Here is a 26231-nt window from a genome sequence, read left to right on the forward strand (position 1 = left end):
AAAAACATCGTTATATATCACTGGTCCAAGGGTTTTATATCGCTATTTTCCTCTGAATGGCTCTTTAATTGAGCTTGATTTCCATTCAAATTCATTCTGCTGAACTTTGCTCATCAAGTTTAACCTCAACAGCTGTTGTGACACACAAATCACAGAAGTGAAGAGTGGCAGCAGATTAACAGCTTGTTATATTCTCTTTCACATCTCATCACGTAGCAATTTGCCGCCTGGTGGATAGCGCAGCTATTTTTCAAAGAGCAAAATACTTCCGTTTTTATTTAAGTCCATTATCCTATTGGGAGATTCATCATTATTATAAGCATTAATAGGGATGTAACTGCAATATGTGTGAGTTCATTAACCAATCCATCAAGGTCATTTTTTGACCGGTTGCGAGGAGACTGCGGCATAAGTGTGAGCTTGTGTGTTCTTTTTTTGTGTAGCATGTGCTTCGTACTGCACTGCGTCTTATCGGACACCATGAATGTTACAGTATAAACGTTTTTAAATATAGTACAGTATATTTGTATTTACAACGTATGGTACAGTTGTATTTAACTTTTAAATGCATTTGCATTAATCATTTTTAAACTGATTTTTTTCTTATTATTTAATTCAATTTATGTGTGTTATAAAACCCCAATTCCGTTGAAGTTGGGACGTTGAAAACAGAATGTGATTATTTGCAAATCTTTTTCAACCTTTTTTCAATTGAATACACTACAAAGAAAATATATTTACTATTCAAACGGATTGGGATTTTTGGTTGGGATTGGGAAGTATTCGCTCGCTCATTTTGAATTTGTTGGGATACAGGCAACAAAAGAATAAAATTAATTAATTAATTAATTAATGCATTTATTTATTAACTCATTCACTGCCATTGACGACTATAGACATCAAAAATTCATGTGAACTATTTCTATTAGTTTAACAATTTTTTTTCCATTTCATTTAATTTTTTATGAAAACCTAGAAAAAAATTGTATTGTACATTTATAACAGATATCAAATTTGTGATTAATTGTGAGTCAAACATTGAACTCATGCGATTAATTACGATTACAATTTTTTTTCGTCTGACGCCCCTTATTTTTATTTTATTTTTTTTTAATTAGGGGCATCAGGCGATTGACATTTTTAATTGTAATTAATCACATGACTTCACTAGTTAACTAACGATTAATCACAAATTGTATATCTGTTCTGAATGTACAATAAAAAAAATTCTAGGTTTTCATACTTTTGTTAGCAAAAGTGGAAAAAAATGTTAAACTAATAGAAATAGTTCAAATGACATTTTGACGTCTATAGCCGTCAATGGCAGTGACTGAGTTAATGATTTACTTTTTTTTTTTATTAACACTAACGCCTACTATGGTACCATACTGTATTTGAATGTTAGTCATGATGGCAGCACTTTGAGAGCTAAGTATTTCCTTAGTTGTTAAAGCTGGATGCTATAGCAAAAAGTGTAATAGTCAAAGGAAAAAAAAACACATTGAATCATTAACATGCGCATTGTCATGGAAGATTATATTGTGACATCAGTCTTCCATTTCCATACGTACTTCTATTACTTATTAAATCAGATAGACTCACACTGGGTGAAGATTGTTATAAGATTAGAATAATAGTAATGTGAACCACAATCCCTTAAACCCAGGGGTGAACCCGTGTCACAGTGTGAACACGACATTAATGAGATTTCCAGCTCTCGGTGTGTTATCGATTTAAGCAGAAGAATTCTAAAAATGGAGAAAAGATGTCAGAACCCTGACCTGCTTGAGCGTGCACATCCGCAGAGGGAACAATGAAGAATGAAGAGAATGCGAGGGCAGCGGGATCTCCTCAATGTCATCATTAGCCCAATTTGTGAACGCTACAGTGGACATGAAACCTCAGTGGCTTGACAGTAAGATGGATTGTGTGGCTTGTCTGATCTGATTTGAAAATCGGATTATTTTAGGAGGTGTGATTGATTGGAATTATTGTTTGAACTCTAATCTAATTCCGAAATTCTTATTGGCTAGTTTAAAAGTTAAGGGAGGCTTTTGAAATTGAATACATTTGTAAAGGGGATAAAAAAACTGAATTTGGAATAATTGCTTGCAATCCTTGGAATGTGTCAACGAAAGTCAAACACCATTTCTGCATGTAAATGTTATTGGAGTAATATGAGTAGTTATTCCAAGAGGTAGTAAAACCCTGCAGCGCTGATCAAATCTGACTGGAACTTTTTTGTGCAACTAAACTATTGAGAAATATATCTTTGGTCTTACATTATTGTAGATTTTCTCCTGGTTCACACTTACTTTGCATAAATTTGCTTATCTGTTGCAAATTATAGACATTAAAATTATGATTTCAGATGCATTACATTAACTCATTCGCTGCCATTGACGGCTATAGACGTCAAAAATTAATTTGAACAATTTATATTAGTTTAGCATTTTTTTCCACTTTTGCTAACAAGAGTATGAAAAATTTGTTTTTTTTTATTGTACATTTAGAACAGATATAACATTTAGGATTAATTGTGAGTTAACTAGTGAAGTCATGCGATTAATTACAATTAAAAATGTTAATCGCCTGTCGCCCCTAATTTTTAATAATCTTTTTTTTGGGGGGGGGGGGGGATTTATGGCAGTGAATGAGTTAAAAGCTCCTGTAATGCATCAATAGGCAATTAATGACTTCTGAATCTGACAATTTTGTAATATTGTAGCACAAGTTTCTATTCAAGTTTCCCTTCACTAATTAGCCACATTCCAGAGCTCCGGTACTCTTTTGAACACTTTCTTAACCTTCCTAAACAACCAGCTAAGCACTTTTTGTGAGACACACAAAGAACAACCTCTAAAGTCTCACAGAGCCACCTGGCGTGGTGAGCTTTAAAAAAAATAGATGGTGTGTTCTTTATGGGCACATCGAAGTGGATGACTGTGTGAATATATCTGGAAAGAGCCAAGTGGCAAAATCGAGGGAGACTAAGTTCAAGGATTCCAAACTTTCTTGGACCATGTTTAACTCATTCACTGCCATTGACGGCTATAGACGTCAAAAATTCATTTGAATTATTTCTATTAGTTTCACATTTTTTGGAGTGCGACAACCTATAATTTTTTTTATTGTACATTTAGAACGGATATAAAATTTGGGATTAATCGTGAGTAAACTATTGAAGTCATGCGATTAATTACAATTAAAAAATGTAATCGTCTGACGCCCCTAATTTTTAATAATAATTTTAATAACCTAAACTTTAATAAATTTAATAATTTTACATTTAATAATAATAAAATGTAATAATAAATTTTAATAAAAATAATTTCCTTTTCTTTTTTTTTATTAGGGGCATCATTTTTTTTAATTTTAATTAATCAAATGGCTTCACTAGTTAACTCAAGATTAATCACAAATTTTATATCTGTTCTAAATGTACAATACATTTTTTTCTAAGTTTTTATACTCTCTTGTTGCTCGTGGCCCTCACGCCTACGTTGGGCCAGAGCGAGCCCAGGACATGATGTAAAACACCACGGCAGTTGATTGGGCGGTCGTTCCTGTGATGTCATCAGTAAAGGACATCGGCGAGGAAAAAAAAAAAACTTTCCGTCGATAAAACATCGTCCTTTTCTTCGCGGCGGCGATCCTCCTTGCGTTGCGAGCTCTGAAAAAGTGCCACATCTGAAGCACCACAAAAAACAGAACGAGCAACCGATAACGGGCAGCGTCGTCCTCCATGGCCTCCGTGTGTGCTCCAGTGGAAATACGCTAGCAATAACCAATCACAGCTCAGCTTCAGCAAACAGGTGAGCTGTGATTGGTTGTTGCCTTAGCAACTGTGATGTCATCTTCAGTCGACAGCAAGTGGCAAAATGGCCGCCCACAGATATGGATAAAAACGGCTGGATTTTGCTGCATAACTTTAAATTCTTCAAATTCATTATTAATCAGAACATCACGTTTTATGTTTATATAACATTATGTCAACAAATATTTAAGGTTGACTTCCCCTTTAAGTGTAACAGTTCACTGGTCTCAGATTGATTGATTGATTCAGTAGTCATCAACTGTCTTTTTTCTTCAATTTTTTTGTGTTACCACTTAGGAGGAGAACTGGTACACTTGCCGCCATACCTCCGCATGGACTTCCTTTTGAACCGCAGCGTGCCCCGAGGCGGCGGGGCGGGCAGCAACGGCGCAGGTGGAGGAGGGGGTCCCGGAGTGGTCGGAGGTTCTGCCGGTGCTACGGGAGAAACAAGAGGAGGCCCAGGAGGAGGAGGAGCCATGGGCCAGACCTGCCTGGAGCCCCAGAGGAGCCGTACCCTGAAGAGGCCCCCTCCGATGGAGCCCACCCCCATGGAAGTGCCCTCACCAAGGGAGGTGCAGCAGTGGCAGCCGGGAACGGCGTCCACCCTCCCGCACAGAGATGTCCGGGAACGTGGAGAGGCTCGGGGTGAGGTCCGAGCAGAAGTCCCGCCCACTGGGGACCTGGCCCAAGCACAGGCTGCTAAGCTCAGCACCTCGCAGGAGTCCCTGCTGGACTCCAGAGGACACCTGAAACAAAGCAACAACCCCTATGCCAAGTCGTACACTCTGGTATAACACTGGCATGACTCTGCAGAAACATTGTTGGACGACCAAGGATGGTTTATCGCAACACACTTTGTTGTATATAGAACCGTTTCTGACATGCGTCTGATGGTGATGCTTTTCCTTCTTTCTTTCTTTCTCTGAGTCTGTCTCTTTTTCTTTCATTTCTTTCCTCTCTCACTCTTCAGTGTTGCTTTGAGACTTTTCATTCTCTCGCACCTCTTTGAGATCTCGCAGCTTTTATTTTCTACTCGACTATTCTTTTATTCTAAAGTGACGACACGAGGATTGCCAAAATGATTTATTTAATAATTGAGATAGAGAAAAAATGCTATTGAATTTATATCAAGGACAGTTATAGTCATTATTATGATTACTATTATTATATATAAAAAAAGAAAATATAAAAAAATAAAGTGTAATGGAGGAGGATCACAAAGTACTCTGAAGGTGTAGAATGCTTTCATAATTTATTTTCATTGACAAAGTTGATGATTGGCCGGCCGCGGAAGTTTTCGCACTCTAAAGAGCCAATAGAGAAGAGTGACGCCAATGTCGATCAATCATGATGTTTATCAACCTTTCCTGGCGACTGCATGGCGGGAAATCACAAGAAAGGTTGTTTTTTTTTGTTTTTCCGGGGGTCACGATGAAAAAAAAATATACAATGTGAATATATATAAAGAGATCACTTTTATTTGTGGATATTACGGGGAAAATGATTTGATTAATAAAGTCCTTAGTCATGTTTGCACACATCTGTTTTGGAGTCCTTTGGCTTGAACCCAACATTACTGATTGTTTTTTTGTGATTATGTCCTGGCCGAGTTATTTTCTGATTTTGTATTTTAGAATTGTTTAAAAATAATAATAATTGTTTCAAATGCTGCCATTCAATGAAATGGCGAAGCCAAATTATATGGAACGGCACAATTATGGAAGCGGTGGAACTGTCAGTGCGGACTAAACTGTTTTAACTAGACTATGTCGTTCAAACCTTTTGGTAAAGTCATTTGAAGCGTGTTGGTAAAAAATTAGACTAAATGCTCGTTACATAGCATTTTTTCCCATAATGCCGCAGGCGCAGGGTATTTTCCCATAACACCACAGGATGTCACAATTGTCCATGTGCAAGTCAATAACCCAAAAATAATGTCTTTAGCATTTAACCCACATTTAACCAATACGTTCGAACGACTTCATAGCCCAATCAAAACTGTTTACCCTACATTGGCAATTCCACACTTCTGTAATAACTATACAGGCACGATAAAGCAAAAAATAATGATAATAATATATTGTATGTTGTATTTAAGTTTTAACAATGGTATGTCATAATCAAAGCAGTCACAATTGGACTGAACACATAGATGCACCAACATACTGTAAATAAATACATGAAGGGACTAATAGATTTAAATAAAATAATAACGTTGACAACATGCAAAATATATATTTTGCCGTACTATTTAAATTTTTTATTTTATGTTGTTAGATTAGGTTTTACTCTAAATTTGCATGTTTTCACCAAAGCCAGCTTTTAAGCAAACTATTTTCTGTAGCGCTTGTCCTCATCAAGGTCACATGTGAAATCAAGCCTATCACATATGACACCTGGTCCCTGCCAATCGCAGGTATTGCACACTCATATTCACACCCATGGGCAATTTCTGGAATGTGAGCGGAGGCCCGGGTGCTGGGAAAAACCCGCTAAGGATATTTCAATATTTCTGTCTTCATGCGAAATATCAAATGTAGTTTGTTAATCCTGTATGCAAATTTGAGGATCTAACATAAAGAAGTAGTCCGCATGAATCACCTCAAATAGAGTTATACAATTTTATTAACAAAAATAAGTTATACAAGAAGACATTTTCTTCCTGCTTATCTCCTTGCTTTGGTCAACAGATGGCGCTATGGCGTCACGTCATTTAAAAAAAAAAAAAGAGATGGTGGAGAGAGGGTGGAAGCTTGTGCAGCAAAGTCTGTGACAATCTGAAGTGAGACATCATCAGGGGTGACCCCGCAGCCTGTAGCAATGTGTACTTTTGTCACTTGCAGGCACACACCTCCTAGAACACTGTGAATAATTCATGCCAGAGCGCACACCAGGGGACGAAGATCAGGTGTGCACTGTCACCATGAACAACACTCTATAGAAGCAAAGAATGCGGATGTAAAATCACTGCACGCTTGCACTTACAGTAAATGGTCAAAAGTGATCACATCTTTTTGGGAAATGAATGTTGTGAAATGGAATCTGACGGTTTAACACGGCTTTTGCCTTGCTGAAGATAATGAAAATAAAAAACACAGGGTTCCCCCCCCCCCCTTTTTTTTTTTCAAATTGGGGCCTGTGCTCACTGAATTGTGAAGGTGTGATGAATATAGATGGCCTACCCGTATTCTGAGAATATTTCATGACCTTATACATGAAGGCAGAACAGTGCAGCAGACCATTATCACTTTCTCCAGTCACCAGGGAGGGAAAACTCACAGAAGGATAACAGGAAGAATTCATGTCACTTTAAATCAGACCATTAGAGGTGCCCAACTCCTTTTAGTTGACTTGGAAAAACCATGTTGGATGACACGTTGGAACACAAAATTTCACGATCAGCTTTGACGTTGTGTTTGTCATAAATTTTCAATACTGCAAAATCTAAAATTTTGAACCCAAAATATTTTGTTTTGTTTGTTTTTGTTTTTATTTGTTCATTTTTTCCTTTCGGACAATCATAGAGACAATTTACAACAATCACTTTTCACATACAATTGTACCCGAAAAGAAAAAGGGCTGACGGGATGAAGCCGAATCTTATAAATTCCCGTTCCCAGAATGCAAAAGGACGCCGAAAATCAGAGCGGTAATTCGTCACACATAGTTGTGTGGATTATCAAGTTGTTGATTGGTGCAAATATTCGTCATCCCAATAGTCTTTGTTGATCAAAACATTGATCAGTTTTGTAGACAACAATACCATTATTTTCAGGGAAAATGCGTTGCCTCTAAATGTACACAATCTTAAGCAATCATCGTTGCAGACTTCAGCTCTGAGAAAATCTGAGACCTAAGGGTTCATCAAAATAAAGGCAGTGGTTTTCAGGAAAATGAAAGAAAACCATACTTATAAATTATTTATGTATATATGTATAAAAGCAAACTAGGCTTTTTTACACGATCAGGACTTTTCGGCCGATCAGCGCTCAGCATGTTTGAATGAAACGATAACCGATCACCAATTTAATGAGAAGATGGTGCGATATATCTATTTAAACAACTTTTATATTTACCCGGCATTTGATCACCACCATTTCTGATCCCGATCTAACCGATCAGAAAGCAAACAGTAAAATTAAATACGGTACATTAAAAAAAAATGAATTCCACTAGTGCTACAAACTTACAATCACTAATATTAACAAGACAATTGTACTTTTTTGTAATAGCGCCACAGAAACGGTGCCATTAACAGGAAACATGCGGTGATAAGTGATAACCTGAGAGCTTTGACCTACATGCCAGTAGTTCCTAATTTATTTCATAATATTTTATGTTTTAATTGCTCAATGGCTATGGTAAAATTTCAAAATCAATGATAAAGAAGTTCTCTGGCTGTAAAAAAGCAAAAAAAAAACAAAAAAAACAGGAGAACAACATTTTTGTCCTTGTTTTATTAGTTGCAAAATCCAGTGTGACATCTTACCCCATTTCATAATATTTTATGTTAAAGTTTGCTCAATGACTATGGTAAATTTTCAATATCAATGATAAACAATGTCTCTGGCTGTAAAAACAAACAAACAAACAAAGAAAACTAGGAAAACCTTTTCCTTGTTTTATTAGTTGCAAAATCCAATGTGACATCTTACTCCAAATAGTGTGACAACTTACCCATTGGTGGGGCAACGTGTCACGTCCCTCTATTTGATGGCATATAACTCTGCACCGACACAAAGTATGAAAATGACATGAATGCAAAAAATATACCTAAGACTTTGGTCTTTCATCTGGTATACATTTTCTTTATATATGATGTATTGATTCCAAGAAATATGTAAAAGTATAAAAAGTGAAACAAATAGCCCCGGTCTCCCCACTGTATTTATTTTCAAAATGATAATATTGGTATTAGTAGCATTTGTTCTGCCTTATTATGTGTTAAATTATCATTTCCCACAGTCACTCTTCAAAACACTCCTTGGAATCATCCTGTGCTAGCCGACTAATTCTCTTGATGTGAAATTTCCCCCTTATGGTGCCTTTGTTCTCCGTTGAGACAAATTGTATGTTAGAAAGAGCGACGTGTGCGCCCAACTGGGCTTTGTGATGAGGTGCCCGAGGGGGAGTCAGAAGCAACAGGGGGTTGGTTTGAAGAACAACGAAACAGAAGGACCTTCCCCTTGAGTGCACACACTGCCCTCCACTCCTCACATACGGTACATGTGAGACCACATCGTCTTCCCTTCTTTTGCGCTCTTCATCTGTTAGTCGTGTTGTCATGAGGAAGGAAAGGATCTTCCTTGTGATAAATGACAAGAAGTCTGCTACTGTAGTCCGTAACTGTCGGAGGACATTTTAAAGCAGACAAATAACTGTAATGGAGTGAGCAGTCCTTGAAGTGGTAATAGCCTGTCAAATATCTCAGGTTTTGCTTTCTTGTACCAGTGCTTGCATTTACAACACTTTATGGACTGACTTGAACTTTCTTCACTCTATGAACACAAAATACTGTGTAGTTTCTTTACAGTCTCCGTTAGCAATGCAGAAGGTTCTGAGCAACAAGCAAAGCAGCCAGAAACTAGCTAGCTATTAGCATCATTTTTCACCCTAACAGTGATAACAATGATATGTTAGTACAGTACATTTATATTATGTTAACATTCTTTATTTTCGTCTCGTTCTGCATCATCTGGTTGGTCCTGCAGGCTTTGACCCTTTCCCCCCTGTTCATTCAGTGTGTAGTGGAGCCACCGCAGCCGCAGTCAACCCTGCATCACCTCTTAAGGTTCGCTGGTTATCAGCCGCCTCTCAACATTACCTTTGTCCAAAGGATCCTCCTAAGCAGACGCGTGGAAACGCCAAAAGCCATTAGCAGGCTTATTACGCCATGTCGCTTCAATATGGCATTACTGGATGCTCCACCTCAATGGTTCAGTCATATCACCACCACTTTGGCTTCTATTTTTGTGTGCAATCATCTCTAGTGTATTTTTTTCTTTTTTATACTGCAGTTAACTCATTCACTCCCACTGACGGCTATAGACGTCAAAAATTATTTTGAACGATTTCCATTAGCTTCACATTTTTTTCCACTTTTGTTAACAAGGGTATGAAAACCTAGAAACATTTTTTATTGTACGTTTAGAACAAATGTAAAATTTGTGATTAATCGTGAGTTAACTAGTGAAGTCATGTGATTAATTACAATTAAAAAATTTAATCGCCAGATGACCCTAAATAAAAAAGAAAAGAAAAGAAAAGATTATTTTTATTTTTAATTTTTTTTAAATTTTAATCAATCGCATGACTTCAGTAGTTAACTCACGATTAATCACAAATTGTATATCTGTTCTGAATGTAGAAATTAAAAAAAATCTGTGTCTTCATATTCTTGTTAACAAAAGTGGAAAAAAATCTTAAACTAATAGAAATAATATTCATATTGAATTTTTGACGTCAATGGCAGTGAATGAGTTAAAGGGGACGTCAACCCAAAAAAATGTCTTGAAAATAATATTATCTATCCAGCCTCACTAGTCCAAATGGGTATTTTGGTTAATATTGTGTTAGTGGAATATGAGTTGAGCAGCAAAATCCAGCAGTTTTTATCAATATCAGAAGGCGGCCATTTTGCCACTTGCTGTCCACTGAAGTTGACTTCCCCTTCAAGCCGGTATTTATTTATTTTTTTTAAGGGTTAGGCTTCAGTCCTGACATTTTAGTCATTTTACATACATGTGAATGAACTTTCAGTACTGTAAATGTGCCATTACCTTCTGAGATACACTTCTTCAGATTAGCTACACATCTCGGTATATTTTATAATTCTCTTAAACCAAATATGATTTTCCTATTGAAATCTATTTTATTACATCCCTAGTAATTATTTCTATAAAGTATGTGTTTTACATAACAGGGCAAATTCATCATGCATATCAAAAATACACCACCTCAGTTATGTGACAAAATTCCTACAAACTGTGCACACAAAATCTTGTATAAAGTCTTCCGAGATGCAGCAAAAGCAAGTCTATCTCCTTATTGTCCTCCATTTTCAATAATTTGAACCCTAGCCATTATCTTATCTCATGTGCGCAAACAGAGCTCATGTAAAATGCTAAATGGTCCTGCCCAATTGTCAAAACAGAACTTTTTGTGAGTTACTGGGATTTATGTAAAGCATAATTAAAGACATTACATAATCTTGCCACTGAATTAGTGTGGAAGTCAGTTTTTGGGAGTGAAGGAACGTGTGTGTGTGTGTGTGTGTGTTTGTCCTAAATTGAGAATGCAAATGAGATGAATTTATCAGTCTTTTGGAGTTATTTTTGTTTTTGTCTGTACTAAGAAGTTCCAAGTCTCATCACAGTCGGCGACTTATCAGAATAACAACTCTGTTATGCAAACGTCAAATAAATGGACTTTTGGAGGCACAACACTGAGAGACAGATAACGTCTGCGGCGCATAAAAGCAAATCCATTTTGAGAGTTTTCACAGTAAGAGGATGATGAAATGAATTTGACTAATTCCATCTTTCAAGCGCACACAAGCAGGCGCTGAATGATTTCACACTGCATGCTCTTTTTATTAGTTTAATTTCACCAAACTGTTGTAGCATGTGACAAGCCACAAATGACTCATGTAAATGTAATGAGTGAAAGTAAGTAGATGTCAATGACGTGATGCAAGATGAGTGCATAAAAAACTAAACACTTCTTTGATTTTTGTGTAACTATGTGTGACACAATCAGGAAAATGACTTTTTTTGTTTTTAAACCTACACAGATGATTAAATATTAATCTACCCGCATGGTGTGAAATTGATTCCTGCAGCATCAAGACATTACCAAAATTTAATTTCCATCATTTCCGCCTTTATCTCTGCCCTCTTATCAGGCAACCTTCATTTGATAAGCTCCACATTTATGGCCCATCCACATGAAATGTTGCATTCACTTAATTGTGAGCAGAAAAGGAAATTGCCCCATCAGCCATCACCAGCGTCCGATATCTTCTCGTTAAGTAGAACAGAAGGCATGCTATGAATTTTGCAGTCTCATCCTCAGTGCAAATGCTCCCATTGCGTTGCATATATCAACATGTAATTACACCCACAATAGTCCTCATTAAATCCCTGCTGGTTTTCCTCAGGACGCTTCAAACTGCTACAACCGCATGTTGTGAAATTTCAGCATGAAAAGTTCACACTTGCTCTTAAGTTTATGTAAACAATACATTTTCTTTATAGGAAATAAACCATCTGTATACCATAATTGGTTACAGACCTCACACTAAACCTCATAAAGCCCGAACCGTGAAATAAATGTATAAAAGTATTTATTGGTCCTTTTGAACAAACAAAAAAATATATATTTTTTAACTTCCCCATATGACTTTTGATTTGTGTCATATTTGATACATCCGGTCACAATGCTTTAAATGTGTACATTTATGACTGTCAAAAATATAATAATAAACAGACATATCACACATATTGGTATTTCCAAAAATCAGAAAGAACATTTCCCACTATTAATAAGTACAGGTGTCTCTTCTTTCTCAATTGGGGTGATCTTGCAAGGTCGCTGGAAAAGCCATACTGCCCTCTAATGGATTATCTGTGCAATGCAAGTGTCAGATCATATATGTCAGGGTTTTAATGGGAATAAATATATTATACTCATGAAATAGAGGGCTCAAAATGTCTTGTATTTAATATGATAATTTGAGTAGCACTTGTGCTGCCAGTCAGTATTCTTGAATGGTGCTCTCTTCGACAACCACCTTCAAGGATTACCATTGACAATATTTACAGTACATATACACATATATACGCCATCTTGAGTATGTCGACGCCACAGCTTTATTGGACGGATGTGCTGACAAATCGCTTCAAACGAGCCACCCAGTTCAACGGGTGTCTAAAGCAGAAAAATGTCCAAAGGATTTGTGGCTCCCGTGGTTTCTTTTATGAACTGTTTACGACACCAGTGTAATATGTCCCTCTTCTCTTGCCGTACTGGGATTCCCCAAGGGGCTGTCTAAATGCGTAAACTCGCCTATTGTCTGAAAACTGTGGTCGGTCGTCACCAATTTACGTATGTTGACATCTCTACTGATACGCATATGAACCTCTGAAAACATTAGATCAATCACCAATATTATTAATTTTATCCTTATGGTGCTCTCCATATACAGAAGCTTACATGACTTAACTCATTCACTGCCATTGACGGCTATAGACGTCAAAAATTCATTTTAACAATTTCTATTAGTTTAACATTTTTTTCCACTTTTGTTAACAAGAGTATGAAAACCTAAACAAAAATGTATTGTACATTTAGAACAGATATAAAAGTTGGGATTAATTGAGTTAACTACAGAAGTCATGCGAAAAAACGATATATATATTTTTTAAGAATTAAAGAAAATACTAATAATAATTATTTTTATTTTTTTTAAAGAAAAGATTATTAAAAATTAGGGGCGTCAGGCTATTAATTTTTTTAAATGTGATTAATCGCATGACTTCACGATTAATCACAAATTTTATCTGTTCTAAATGTACAATCTTTTTTTCTAGGTTTTTTCTTTTTACAAAAGTGGAAAAAAAATTGTAAAAATTGTTCAAATGAAATTTTGACGTTTATAGCCGTCAATGGCAGTGAATGAGTTAATGAGGAAAATGCTTCGTCCATAAAATACAAACTATTGGGGCAGTCATTGTGTTATTTTTAGAGGTTGGTGTGGGCATAAGTAGAAATGTCCACATACATTCCGGTGATGAGCGATTGCAGTTTTCTGACATGTTAAGTAAGCTTTTTTTTTTTTTTTTTTTACGCTTACGTTGACTTTTCGACTGGCCCATGTACCATTCGACCGTAGTGTCCTTGGCTCTGGTTTATTGTCAAATACGTACAGACATGTCATGCCATTACACAGCGCCACACACACACACACACACACACACACACACACACAAATGCAGATTCATTTCGAAAAACATTATTTTCAGTAAGGCTGTGATAGGCTGCCATCAATCAAACAAAATCACACCATTAGTTCTTTAGATGTTTAATGTCTTACTGATAAACAACCCAAGATCAATATTTCACAAATTCCTTTTATTGATAGCACTTTTCATTTTCTCTTCCCAGGAGGCATCTCAAAAACAACCGGAAAAAAAATAATTACATGTTCACTGAGCTTTTATAGAAAGCTGAATCAGTTTCCAAATCTGTAATGGTAGAAGTCCATAGGTTAATATTACATGTATGATGATGAACACATCCTTGTTTGAAATGATGCAAGCCTTTCTGATGACTTTCCAGAATCTCTATTTTAAAACATCCTCAGATTTGCTGCTGTGACTGCAGCATATTATTCCCTTGAGATTGTGACTTCCGCTGTAAGTCTGAATGTCTTGAAGTGGACAAGAACAAGCATTCTTTTTTATCGTTCTGTTTAAACCACCATATAGACCCAAAAATATGGTGCAGTCATTTTTTTCTTTTTAAAAAAAAATCTTGGCAGGCTTGCACTCTGAGCTGACGGTAGAATCAGTGATCCACTCGCCCTCTGCAACGTCATGAGCTCAAATTTAAAGAATAGCTCTACAGCTTCTTTAGCAGTTTAAACTCTTGGTGACCCTCCAGATTCCTCTGAGGCGTATAACCTTGTAGACATGATATATAGCGCAATATGTTGGATCATAATTCCCAATATGACACATGAAACAACTTTTTCGTGAGACCATGAGGAAATTCTTACTATATTGTAGACTCTCATGGAAGAATTTGGATTTATGACTACAAATACTAATTTTTCACAGTACACAATATGATTTCTTAACTAATAGGACATTGCAGATTTACACAAATAAATGCAAAACTGATGTACACACTAAACCCTTAGCGCACAAAAATATGAAACATAATAGCATAAATAAAAATGAATATACTGTAATATTAGAAACAGCGAGAGCACATCAAGTGACAGTGAACTCTCCATCACTTGGAAGCTGTATGCCGCGATCAACTTTAATAGGCTGCTTTCTTGACAGCTATAGCCTGCCTCATTTAAACACAAGCCAAGTGCACTCAAACGCAGGTAAAAGCCTCGACAATAATGTATATGGCTCACGATATCAGAGAAATCCATTTCAACTGAGCGTGAGCTAAATATGCACGACCTTTATGAAAGTGTATGCTAGCCTGCGGTGCAGCTTTTAAAGTGCCTCCAGCTAAAGAGCTCAATGGGAATCAGACGGTGGTTCTGCATAGAGAAGGTCAGCAAATTTTCGGTTAGGTAAGTTTAAGTTTAAGAGCTTTTCTATTTGTATCGTCGGTTGAAATGAGGGAAAGCTTTACTGGTGGTTTGAAGTTTCTTTAAAAAATATTTTTGGGCTCGTACATATACCTCTTGACTCCCAGCTATTTTCACTGAAGCAATCCCATTCACTCCCGGCTGTTTTACTGGATTCTGACTGATTTTGCAAGGCCCACAGAATATTTTGTTCTATTGCTATAAAAACATGGAACCTACCAAAAGAAAGATTAGAGTCTCTTCTTTCCTCAGAAAAAAGTATATTTCTATCTGTTTCCGTTTTGCAGCAATTAGCATTAGAATATAGCTACGTTTCATCATTATTCACAAATCTATTAAGAAATGTGAGTAAATTAGCTTTTTTTTCCCCAACATGGCCCAGGTTGATCTATTTTACTCTGCTGCCACCTGCTGGCCGTTTGTGTAATAAATACAATTTCTCCAATCGTTATTTGCAGTTGAGAGGCTGCATGAAAGCCTTGCTAGCTTGCGCAAAAAAACCCATCTAAAACGTATAAATACGTCTTTGGGACACTTAAAACATTTAAAATAGAACACATGTATACGTTTTTGGGAGCAAATGAGTAAACAGATTGTTGCTACTTTCTAACGGGATAAGTATCCTAACTGTTTAATTTGTCGTGTGTGAATATGAATCAGTTTTACTCAAAGTAACGTCTAATCTCTTTACCTCTTTTTGTATTCCTTCAAAATAATACTTCCACCCTACAGGAAGTTAGAAATTAAGGGGGCGGGTCACCTTGGGTGGAGAGAGAGAAGGACGTAAGAAGCCATCTTGTGACCTCAGAGAACTTTTTGTTTTTGTTTTTTGACCATACTAAAATAATGTAATTGCTCCTCCACTACACTGGGTGGCAGCGTCACTCTCATTGTCAGAGAGTGTACAAAGTGTAACTTCTCTGCACAGGTGTACTTACAAGAATTTTGTAGACAAATCATACTATTTATAGTCGTGGTGGAAAGTTGGGGGGTGGGGGGGGGTATTTTCTTCTTCCTGGGGGGCTTAACAAAAACAAACTGAGAAGCGTATTGAGAAACGACATGCATACATACTGCAGCTTGTCATTTTTTTCCCACCTAGAACAAAAGTAAGGTTTTGTTTTATTCAACATGATTGCTTGTCTGTGAGTTAATTTTTAGGATTAGGCACACTCACACAAAAAGATTAGCATCTAATTTCCATAAATTGTTTTAAAGGGGAGGCACCAGCCAAGGACGAACCAAGAGCACTTTGGTATTAGAAAAAAAAGGTGTACCTGGAGGAGTTTATAGTCTCCTTGTAAAGGAGCCAGTTTTGCTTGATACAGCATGTTTGAAAACACTGTTATGCCACTGACAGTGGTTGGGAATGAAACCTGCACCTTCGTTCTATTAGAATTTTAGTACATACAATACAAAAGCTAGGCAATTGTTCCACAAACAGTCTTTATTCATTCAATGTGTACATGCGGGTATAGTGAAATCATCTGCTAGAATGGGATGCAGGCTAATTTGACTAAAAAAAACATCGTGACACACCTTTTGCTCCATCAACAAACACAATATTGATTTATTTGGGAACTATTGATGTTGGGACGAGAACAAAAACATATCCCATCACACTACTTCATGAGCTAAGAGACAAATACGACAAGGAAAAAAAACATTTCTCATGTTTTCTTCTAAATACAGCAGTTGATTAATAATAAATATGAGCGTAATAATAGAATGTATTTTTTTCTTTCACAGACATATGTTTCACAGGCTATTGCATTCCTTCACTTTCCCCCAAACCCCATTACAACCAGTGGAGTTCAAACAGGTAGGACTCATGCAAAGGTCACCGTGTGCCCACAGTGGCCGCCAACTAGGACTTCTCATCACGCTTCTTCTTCTGGAACTTCCTGAATTGCGACTGGATGGCTACGGCCGCCTTCTCAGTATCTGGGTTTTCCATGTCGATGTCAAAGTCTTCCGGGACGTCCGTCTTGGAAGCGTCTGGAGGGGAAAGGGAAGGAGAAATGTGACACAACAGCGTGGCTACGATCACCAACACGTTAGCTTGTTTTATATGGACTACCACTGTTGTAATGCCCCCATAAAGTGATCAAGGAGAGACGCAACCGTCGGTGTACTTTCAATCGCTTTGCTGAGCAAACTGTAACACAACAAACACATAATACGAACAGAAACACATACTAAGGCCAGTTAGATAGTTTACATCCAGCTGTTAACCTGAGCTCACAATAGCCAACTCTCCTCTCTCATTCGCTGACTCCCACATCACTCACCAGGCCAGGCCCCACCTTTTGAAGCCACACACATTCAAAGTTACAGATATTATAGAATGGATGGTGAGAAAGGTGACCGCAAGTGGATAGAAATAATACCTGAACCTCATATGCACATTTTTATGTTTAACCCATTAAGCCCTAAAGCTTATTTTGAATATCACATATTAATTTCCATCACAAATGATGCATTCTCTCATTATTATGCTTTACACTAAACCAAGAAGCATCACTTCCATGTTCAATTAATGCAATCAATTTGCTCTGTGGAATATTTGTGTTTATGTACAGTAAAATGAATTTCAAATATAAATGACAATTATTAGAAACAGCAACCACAGCAATTATACAAATGTATATACAGTTACAATCACAATATTGTTAAATTAATATGTCACTGACAGTGTTAATCAAAACAGAGCCTGAACATTCTATGCTAATATAACTACTAGGATCAATGTAAGGTAAAAACTTTTTTTTTTAAAGAGAGCGAGAGCGAGAGAGAGAGAGAGAGAGAGAGAGAGAGAGAGAGAGAGAGAGAAGCTACAATATGAAAAAAAGAGAAAAGCTACAATATAAAAAAAGTATGCTGTGGTGTATTCTATATTTGGGCTACTTTACGTTTTATGGACTGTTAGCATAATATACGAATTGTGAATACATAAGGCAGAAAGCATGTTATGAATCATTTAACAGTGCTGTCATGCAGCACAGCCTTCAACTCATTCCACGTTAATGTATGTAATCATTAATTTCTTATTAAAGATTTCCTGAAGTGTGACAAAAATGTTGACAAAAAATTTATTTTTAATGAACTAAAGTATATGAGGTTGCGTACTGTATATGAGCTCCCTTCCTTTCATTAATATAAACATACACAATCACTGTAAGAAAACCCACAACAATAACAAACCACACAAACCTACTTTGTGACTTTGATAAGAAAACAATTAAAAAGCGCCACAAAAAAAAAAAGGTCCATCACCTGTTCATTACAATGGCAGTTGTTTCTCAGATCAAAGGACACATGATGAAAAACATTTAATCAACTGAAAAATCTGACCAAGACAGCTGTGGTCCAAATAAATCCAAAAATAATATATAAAATATAATATGTATTCTTATTGTCTATTTAGAGGTATAGTGCAAAACAATGAATAAAATGAGCTGTATCACACAGAGTATATTTCTCTAATATAAGAGATTATATAAAATGCTCTGTATGTATTTTAAAGCTGGCTTTAATAATTCATAAAAATGAACGGATGTGTAAATAAATTCGTTAAAGTTTAGCTGTACGTTAATGTGTGTGTTTGTCCAAAGAATACTATTCAGAAGCCACACACATTCGGTATCGGGCCGATACTAGTCCTTATTTCAAGATACCATAAATGTTTTTTTTTTTCAGGTACTAGAAATTAGAAGAATAGACAATTGCCATTAATTTCATGCAATTTTAAAGAAATTTGTTATATTGGGATATAAACAAGCAGGTGCTCGTACTGTTATCGGTCAAAAAAAAAAAGTGGTGTTAAATGTCTTTAATATATACAAACTGATGATGTCAAATTTTTTGTCCATATTTACTCACAAAAATTGACTGAGAAAACTTTTGCGAATTGTGTAAACATTCAACACCAACACAAAATTGATTTGACATCCTCACATCTGAATGTGACTGCAATCCACAATTGCTTCAGCACCAATTAAATGTCATCAATTCCCATTATTGCGCAAGCAGAGCGCATATGTCAGTGTAACTGGGATCTCTGGGGCTTTAAAGGTCACGGCACACTAACATTTACACTGTGAATGCCACTGAGGTTTTAACATCTGTCAGTTTGTAGCTCCACCAAGCAGAACCAGGGAGAAATGTGCCTCCATCTACAATATTTGTCCCACAATGATCATGCTGCATGTGTTTTATAAAATCCTGGCTGACTAATTAAGGAGCAACAAACAGCGGAAAACGCCGAAGTCCATAGAGGGCGAACCTGCTTGCGCATCAACAATGTAGCTAATCCTCCATGATCCCTCGTGGCTGCTCCCGATTCTTTCTTTCTTGCTGCTCAAAGGGTGACTCACTAATCAATGTGTCAGGACAAGATTCGAATGCTACATTAATTGCTATTGAATTTTCCACTGTTCCAATGATGGCTGTTTGGAGCCCCAGAAGGAAGCACTGACTATTGAGTCGTGCTCTTCACTGTGACAACACCAAACATACTGTACTTACTTACTTCTCATTTGGAATGCAAACTGGAAATGACCTGCACCTTCAACTAAAACAAAACAAACAAACAAACAAACAAAAATCTCTTTCCTGACAATGACTGACTTCTCAAAAACAACATTTCCATAAGAAATAATGCAGAGACATAATTTATTGCAAGTTCAACTATTAAATGCTTTCAATCAGATTTTAACATTACAATCTCTACAAGTATAAAGTTCAATTATGCACTCTGCAAGAACACTAAAGTTAAGTGAAACTACAAAAAAAAAAATGGTTGTTGTACAAGCTATTAAGTTAGGATATTTTTATTTTATTTTTTAATTTTTTTACTTCTCTAGATGGCATTCTAGGTTTAAAGATGCAGTGGAAATGTAACAAAGTTCCACAGCACTACTAACCTTTATCTTTAGCACCATCTAGAGGTGTAAAAAAATATATATCGCAAGTGCTTCATGAAGCTTCATTTGCTCATCATTAGCTGCAGCTCATTCAGAACACTGCAGCTCAACTTCTAATCATTCCAGTCCTGAAGGCTTCACGCTGGCTCCCAGTCAGCTGTAGAATAGATTTTAAAATTCTGCTACTGGTCGATAAATCACTGAATGGTTTGGGTCCTGAATACATCAAATAAAGTCTGATTGAATATAGACCCAATACGGCTCTGAGATCTGCACTTAGTGGAGCCAATAGTTCGAAGTAAACAAGGTGAAGCAGCATTTAGCTGTTATGCTGCACACAAATTGAATAGCATGCCAACAGAACTGAAGTGTAATGACGAGTGTAAATGTTTTTAAATCCAGATTAAAAACTTTGCTTTCTTCCCATAACTTTAATTTAGGTCTTCTAATCATGATTTAAATTGATTTTTTTTTTCCCCTTAGAAATTTTAGAAAGCCTCTGAATGACGTTAACTATTATTTTTGTAAGGTGTTTTTTGTTGTCTTGTGTATAAAATATGTGCTATTTAAATAAAGCTGCCTTGCTTTTCCAAAGTAAATATTCTCATTTCCTGTAATTTTCATGGTTTTACTGATAATATGCAGCCATTCATCCCCAAATCAAAATGTCCTGTATTTTTTCCCGGAATTATTGTTTCTACATAAAAAGACATTATCAGGATTTGTCTTTTGGCACAAACATTTATTGCGGCGAAAGTCAGCACTGATAGTCCCATTTGCCATTTTTCATTGTTTTCCAGAGTTACCTGAAACCTGAAGATGTGCCCAATAACTCCAAGCTCCACCTCTTTTCATATATCAGCCAATCACAGTGGCCATTCGCCTCCCTGCTCTCACGCACAGGTGTTTGTCTACTTTTAAAGGGTTAGGATCACATTTGATTTGCAAAATTGTTTGATTTTTGGGGCATATTTTTCATGACATTTTGAATAGAATTTGAATTTTCGTGGCATTGGATGTTCCTCTGTACTTCGACTTTCATGTGCATCATGTTGACGAAGGCCTGAGGTAAGTTCTCACTCAGTGACAATGATAGATCGCTCTCACTCTGAGGATGTGCGATTCTCCCCCAACTCAGACGATCAGCTTATTACCTCTGGCAGCACCATCAGTGTCCCTGTCTTCACCTAACGAACGTGTAAAATCGGCTGTCAGAGGGCCATTTGGATCCATCTCCACTTTTCTATAAATGGGGATGTACAGTATGTATGCATAGTGTCGTTTAACCGCCTGAACGTATGCGCCAGGAGATGCACGGCTTTAAGGATTTACTTCAGACATGACTCCCCCTGCATGGCGCCAATTTTTCTACCGAGTTGTGCAGATGGAACGGGTTCACAAAGTGACATGATAAGGCCGCGCTCACTTGGCTGTCTTTCAGAATGTCTTTTAAAAGTGTCTCTGGAGAGGCGTGAAATGTGGGACTTCTTATTGATTTCACCGCTTTAAAAGCAGTTGAGCCATGAGAGGAAGAACAGGGTGAGGGTGGGGGTGGGGGTGTCGGGGGGAGATGCATAAAAGAAAGACTTACAGACCTTGACACAAGTGAGGCAGATTTGGAAAGTCAAAACTCATCTTCAAGCCATATAATGCAAGGTTTGAGACGGCGAGAGGACATTTTTTTTATGTGATTTATTCTTAGTTCCCGTAATGTTGAGCCAATTGCAATGTTAAAGATGACCATTTATACGCAGTATATTTACAGGACCGTACCAGGCCATCGAGTGTACTTTACAGGGGAACCTCTTTCCAGAGATGTTGGTCTTTTTTGTGCGTGTGTTTGTGTATTTGGAAACTATTCTACCCGTAGAAAAAATAAATAAATATATTGCTACCTTGACTTATCAACGGAATTTGTTTTATGGCCACAGTTGTAACTCAAATCACTCTTTTTTTTTTCAAATCTTCTTTCCCAAATGAAGGGAAAAGACAAAATATTGCCAATTATTTAAAAAATAAAAACAGCTCTCTACTTGTACTGTGTAAAAACATACAATGACATAATGCACCTTCTGGTGTTTATACATTAGCCACCAGGGGGCAATATAACACATAAAGACATGTTGATGAACACGAAGAATACAACGCTGCAGTAATATTAGTCATTTAGAATGATAGCCTGTGACTATTATAGTAATAGCAATTATCTGTCTGTATGTGTTGTGTTGTACTAATAAAGTTTGATTTCATTTGCACAATTGCGTTTTGGACTGGACTGGTTTGAACACCAACATTTTGACACATACACACGTCAGTGTAGTTTCATAGCTAAAGCAACTGATGGTTTATTCTAAAAAATACAATATAAAAATAAATAACATCCAATAGGATGCAAGAGTTGACCTCCAAGAAAATAGTAGAATTTCTGGGTATTCCCACACGTTAAAAAAAGGCATTGCATGCACAGATGCGTTTGTATATGTAATGCAGGCAGCCAATTTTTGTGTTTCAAGTTGAAAGTCAACATGAGCAAACACCGACGCCCTCCAAAATCCTTGAAGTGCCAGTGTGTGTGTGTGTGAGAGAGACCTGCATCGATCAATACGCACATACACACGAAGAAGCGTATTGATTACTACTGGGGGCTCGGTTGCTCACATTGTGTCAACCTTTACTTTGCTTTCGGGTGGATGCACATGTGTAACCTATGCACTAAATGTGGTGTGTTCAAAGACTCAAAAGCGACTGATGCGGATGGATCTTAGAGTCCCTCCGAAGTTGTGAAGATGTGATGAATTCAGCACAGCAACAACTGAGTACAGTAAAGCTAATTAAAAAAGGATGCAGGAATTGGGTCATCATCACTGAGAGCCCACTGCAATCTATTTATAAAAAGAATAACTTTGATCTCTAAAGGTGAGCTAAGTTGAATCAATCCTGGGCCTTTTCAAAAGCGTGGAGGAGGAGCACTTACTCAAGTCGATTTTTGCTGAGACTGTAAAGGCAAAAAATACTGACAAGAAAAACTTCTCGTCTCCCATCTCCTGCATGAATTAACAGGGATCATACTATTATCATATGCTGCGGTATCAGTGGCGTTTAAGTACAAACGCTCCCTGTACTTATATAGATTTTTAAGATATCTGTACTGAAGTGTTTAGTTTTCTTTTTTTCTGCATTCCCTCCCTACATTTGAAAACTACGACGGCCAGGAAAAAAACACAAAAAAAAATAAAAATAAAAATGAAAACTACGACGGCGTATTAGGGCCATGTATTTATTTTTTATTTTTTTAGAGGGCGGGGGCAATATTCTGAGAAAAAAAAAAACGCAAATTTGCCACTTTTTTGTTAAAATTGCAATGTGACAACTTACCCGAGATACAACTAGCCCCGGTCTCCCCTAATCTTAAAAAAAACATATTTGCGCCACCCGGAAGATGCCGGAACCAATATTTTGTGTTTCCGCGTGGACATTCATTACTGACGAACGGCAAAGCAGAGCTAATGGAGACTTAAACACGGAAATGTGACGCGATGGATGCCCATTGCTGGAGGTAACAGCAACACAAGTTTACATAACTTTAAAATGGTGTGATTACTGTGGGAAATTAACAAAAAAGAAGGCATTTCAACAAACACATTTTGTTAGCATGAAAATGTTGAGCCAATGCAAGCCAGGTCTTAAAAAAATATATTTTTGTGCAAGTTTTTCCATTGTGTCAAGTTATCTTTTCACTTTCATACTAGATTACATTAAAGTCTCTACTTTTATTTTTTGAATCGGCATCTCTTTTACGTTTTACACATTTTTATAAAAGTATCTTTATTTCAACTTTAAAGAACACAGATTACAGTAAACCCTTACAGTATTGTCTCTGTTAGTGTCATGAGTTTTAAACACAACATCTGGACAGTGCTTGAGATCACCAAAGTCAAAGAAAACAACTAAAGTCTTTTGTGTACATAAAGTAGAATAATCAAAGCATTGGCTTTGCAAGTTTTGCATTGTTTTCTTTGGCTTTTGGTGTCTTGTTTGTTGCAGTAATTCTTCCAAATCTAAAACGGGAGTGTTAAGAGAAGACTGGTCTGACCCTTCACCCCTTCACTCAAATGCAGTATAATTTTCCAGTGTCTTCTGTGTCAGTGACCAATCACAGTATTATCTTTTTGTACTTGCAATACAATTAATAATCATTTGTTGTAACAATCAATGACTAACAGGAGGAATCTTTTTTTTTAAAATGATGGTGGCAATACTGAACCATTTTTTTGTGTTTTCATGATTTCCTAAAGGGATTAAAAAAAAAACTTTACACTATTAGTAATATGAGCCACAATTGTAATTGCGTGTAGACGGGGGCATTTGTATGTGACATTAAATTTTTGCGGTAAGTAGTTCAGTTAATAAAATAATTATTTGGCAAAGCCCATTTCTGTCAGTATTTCTATGTGTTTTATTTTAAGAAGCCAATGCACCATTGGTTTAAATGCAAGCTGTCAGGTGTTTAGCAGTATGTAAGAGGCCTTCACACCGTTAACCATGATGGAATGTTAAATGCATAGTTACAGTTTATTACGTTATATTTGGAATGTGAGATAAAATTTTGTATTTTTATGCAATTCTATGAGCTTGATTACTATCGTTGAAGTAAGATGCAAAGAATATCTCGCACATCCTCAGCCGATACAAGCGTTTGGATTTAAATAGCGCGTCTTGCGGCAGCGATGATGCAGCAAAGTGATAGAGGTTCAATTCCACTGCAACCACTGGATCAATATTCACTTTTGCAAAGTAATCTTCTCCATCCCGGTGATTCCCAGTACTTTCGTAATGAGGCAAACAGCCTTGCTGTGTAACGGCGGGTCATGCGCTGTGATTGTCTCCTCTCACTTGAATGCTTCCTGTTAAAATAAATATGAATACATTTATATGTGCTACTGTCCTTGAGCCTGCAAGAGGTGATATGGGGTCGATTTTGGAATGAAAAACACATTGTTAATACTTTTCTCCTCACTTCCCACAAGCATCTCTTTATTAAAAAACAGGGCCAGGCATTCGGATGAAGTGGTCTTTCCAGACGTTGAATGAACTGTCAAGGTCAGACAAGAAGAGTCTCATGTATACTGGATACTAAATAGTATACTTTTCCTTTTATTTTCTTCATTCAGTGAACATTAACCCTATAAAGCCTGAACCATGACATATATAAGAGAAAATTCAGATTCTTTGCAAATAGAGTAGTCATTGGTCCTTTCGAACAATTTTTTATTTATTTATTTAATAACTATTGATTTGTGTCATATTTGATACATCCGGTGCTTTAAATTTGTCATTCAAAACTGTCAAAAATATAATAATAAACAAACATATCAAACATATTTCCAAAAATCAGAAAGATCATTTCCCACTATTAATAAGTCCAGGTGTCTCTCCTTTCTCAATTTTTCTTTGGTCCTTCCTCGGGTTTCCCGACGGCCTCACGACTCTGGCTGGAAGTGTTCGGTTTAGGTGAACGGTATGGGATTTTTTAATAGGATTTAGGTGAACTAATGAATACACACTCACACGCACGCACACACACACACACACACGCACATGCACATACACGTTCTCACCCACATACAAAATAAATAAAAAAAATTAAAATCAATTTTTAAAAATTAAAATACATTTTAAAAAGTTTAAAAAAATAAACTAAAATAAATAAAAAAGGAGAGAGCAATGATGATGACAATACTGAGCACTCCAGAAAAAAAAAAGTCTAGGTGTCTCTCCTTTCTCAATTGGGGCGATCTTGCAAGGTCGCTGGAAAAGCCATCAGCTGCGTGAGACTGCCCTCTAATGGATTATCCGTGCAATGCATGCGTGTCAGATCATATACGTAAGGGTTTTAATGGGGGGAAAATATTATACGCATGAAATAGAGGGCTCAAAATGTCTTGTATTTAATATAATACGGTTGGTGTTATGGGGTTAAAGTTTTCAAAAATCTAAGTTTCTGTTTGAAATAGGAAACCATTCTATGGTCGTTTTTTGCAATTCTGCCTTACAGCTCTGAGGTTCTGGGTTTGAATCTTCTAATGATGTTGTAAGCACACGCCAAATAGCACTGCCTTACAGATTGTTTTGCCCTCTTTGCATAAAATGATTATCT

The 26231-nt window shown here is 36.7% G+C and overlaps 2 protein-coding genes across 9 annotated transcripts in view; one reads left to right on the forward strand and one right to left on the reverse strand.

Annotated features, from left to right (window-relative positions):
* dscamb (Down syndrome cell adhesion molecule b) overlaps window positions 1-5355 on the forward strand; it is a 118770-nt gene extending 113415 nt beyond the window's left edge. For all 8 annotated transcript variants that reach the window (XM_077566619.1, XM_077566621.1, XM_077566620.1 and 5 more), the window contains one exon: window positions 4115-5355. In XM_077566619.1, coding sequence (XP_077422745.1) covers window positions 4115-4611 — 497 coding nt within the window. In that variant the 3' untranslated portion in view covers window positions 4612-5355. The remainder of the gene's footprint in view (window positions 1-4114) is intronic.
* An 11223-nt stretch (window positions 5356-16578) lies between these two features.
* pcp4b (Purkinje cell protein 4b) overlaps window positions 16579-26231 on the reverse strand; it is a 34594-nt gene continuing 24941 nt past the window's right edge. Inside the window, exon 3 of the mRNA XM_077566843.1 lies at window positions 16579-17147. Coding sequence (XP_077422969.1) covers window positions 17017-17147 — 131 coding nt within the window. The 3' untranslated portion in view covers window positions 16579-17016. The remainder of the gene's footprint in view (window positions 17148-26231) is intronic.

The sequence above is a fragment of the Vanacampus margaritifer genome, chromosome 5, assembly GCF_051991255.1.
Source record: "Vanacampus margaritifer isolate UIUO_Vmar chromosome 5, RoL_Vmar_1.0, whole genome shotgun sequence".
Taxonomy (NCBI): domain Eukaryota; kingdom Metazoa; phylum Chordata; class Actinopteri; order Syngnathiformes; family Syngnathidae; genus Vanacampus; species Vanacampus margaritifer.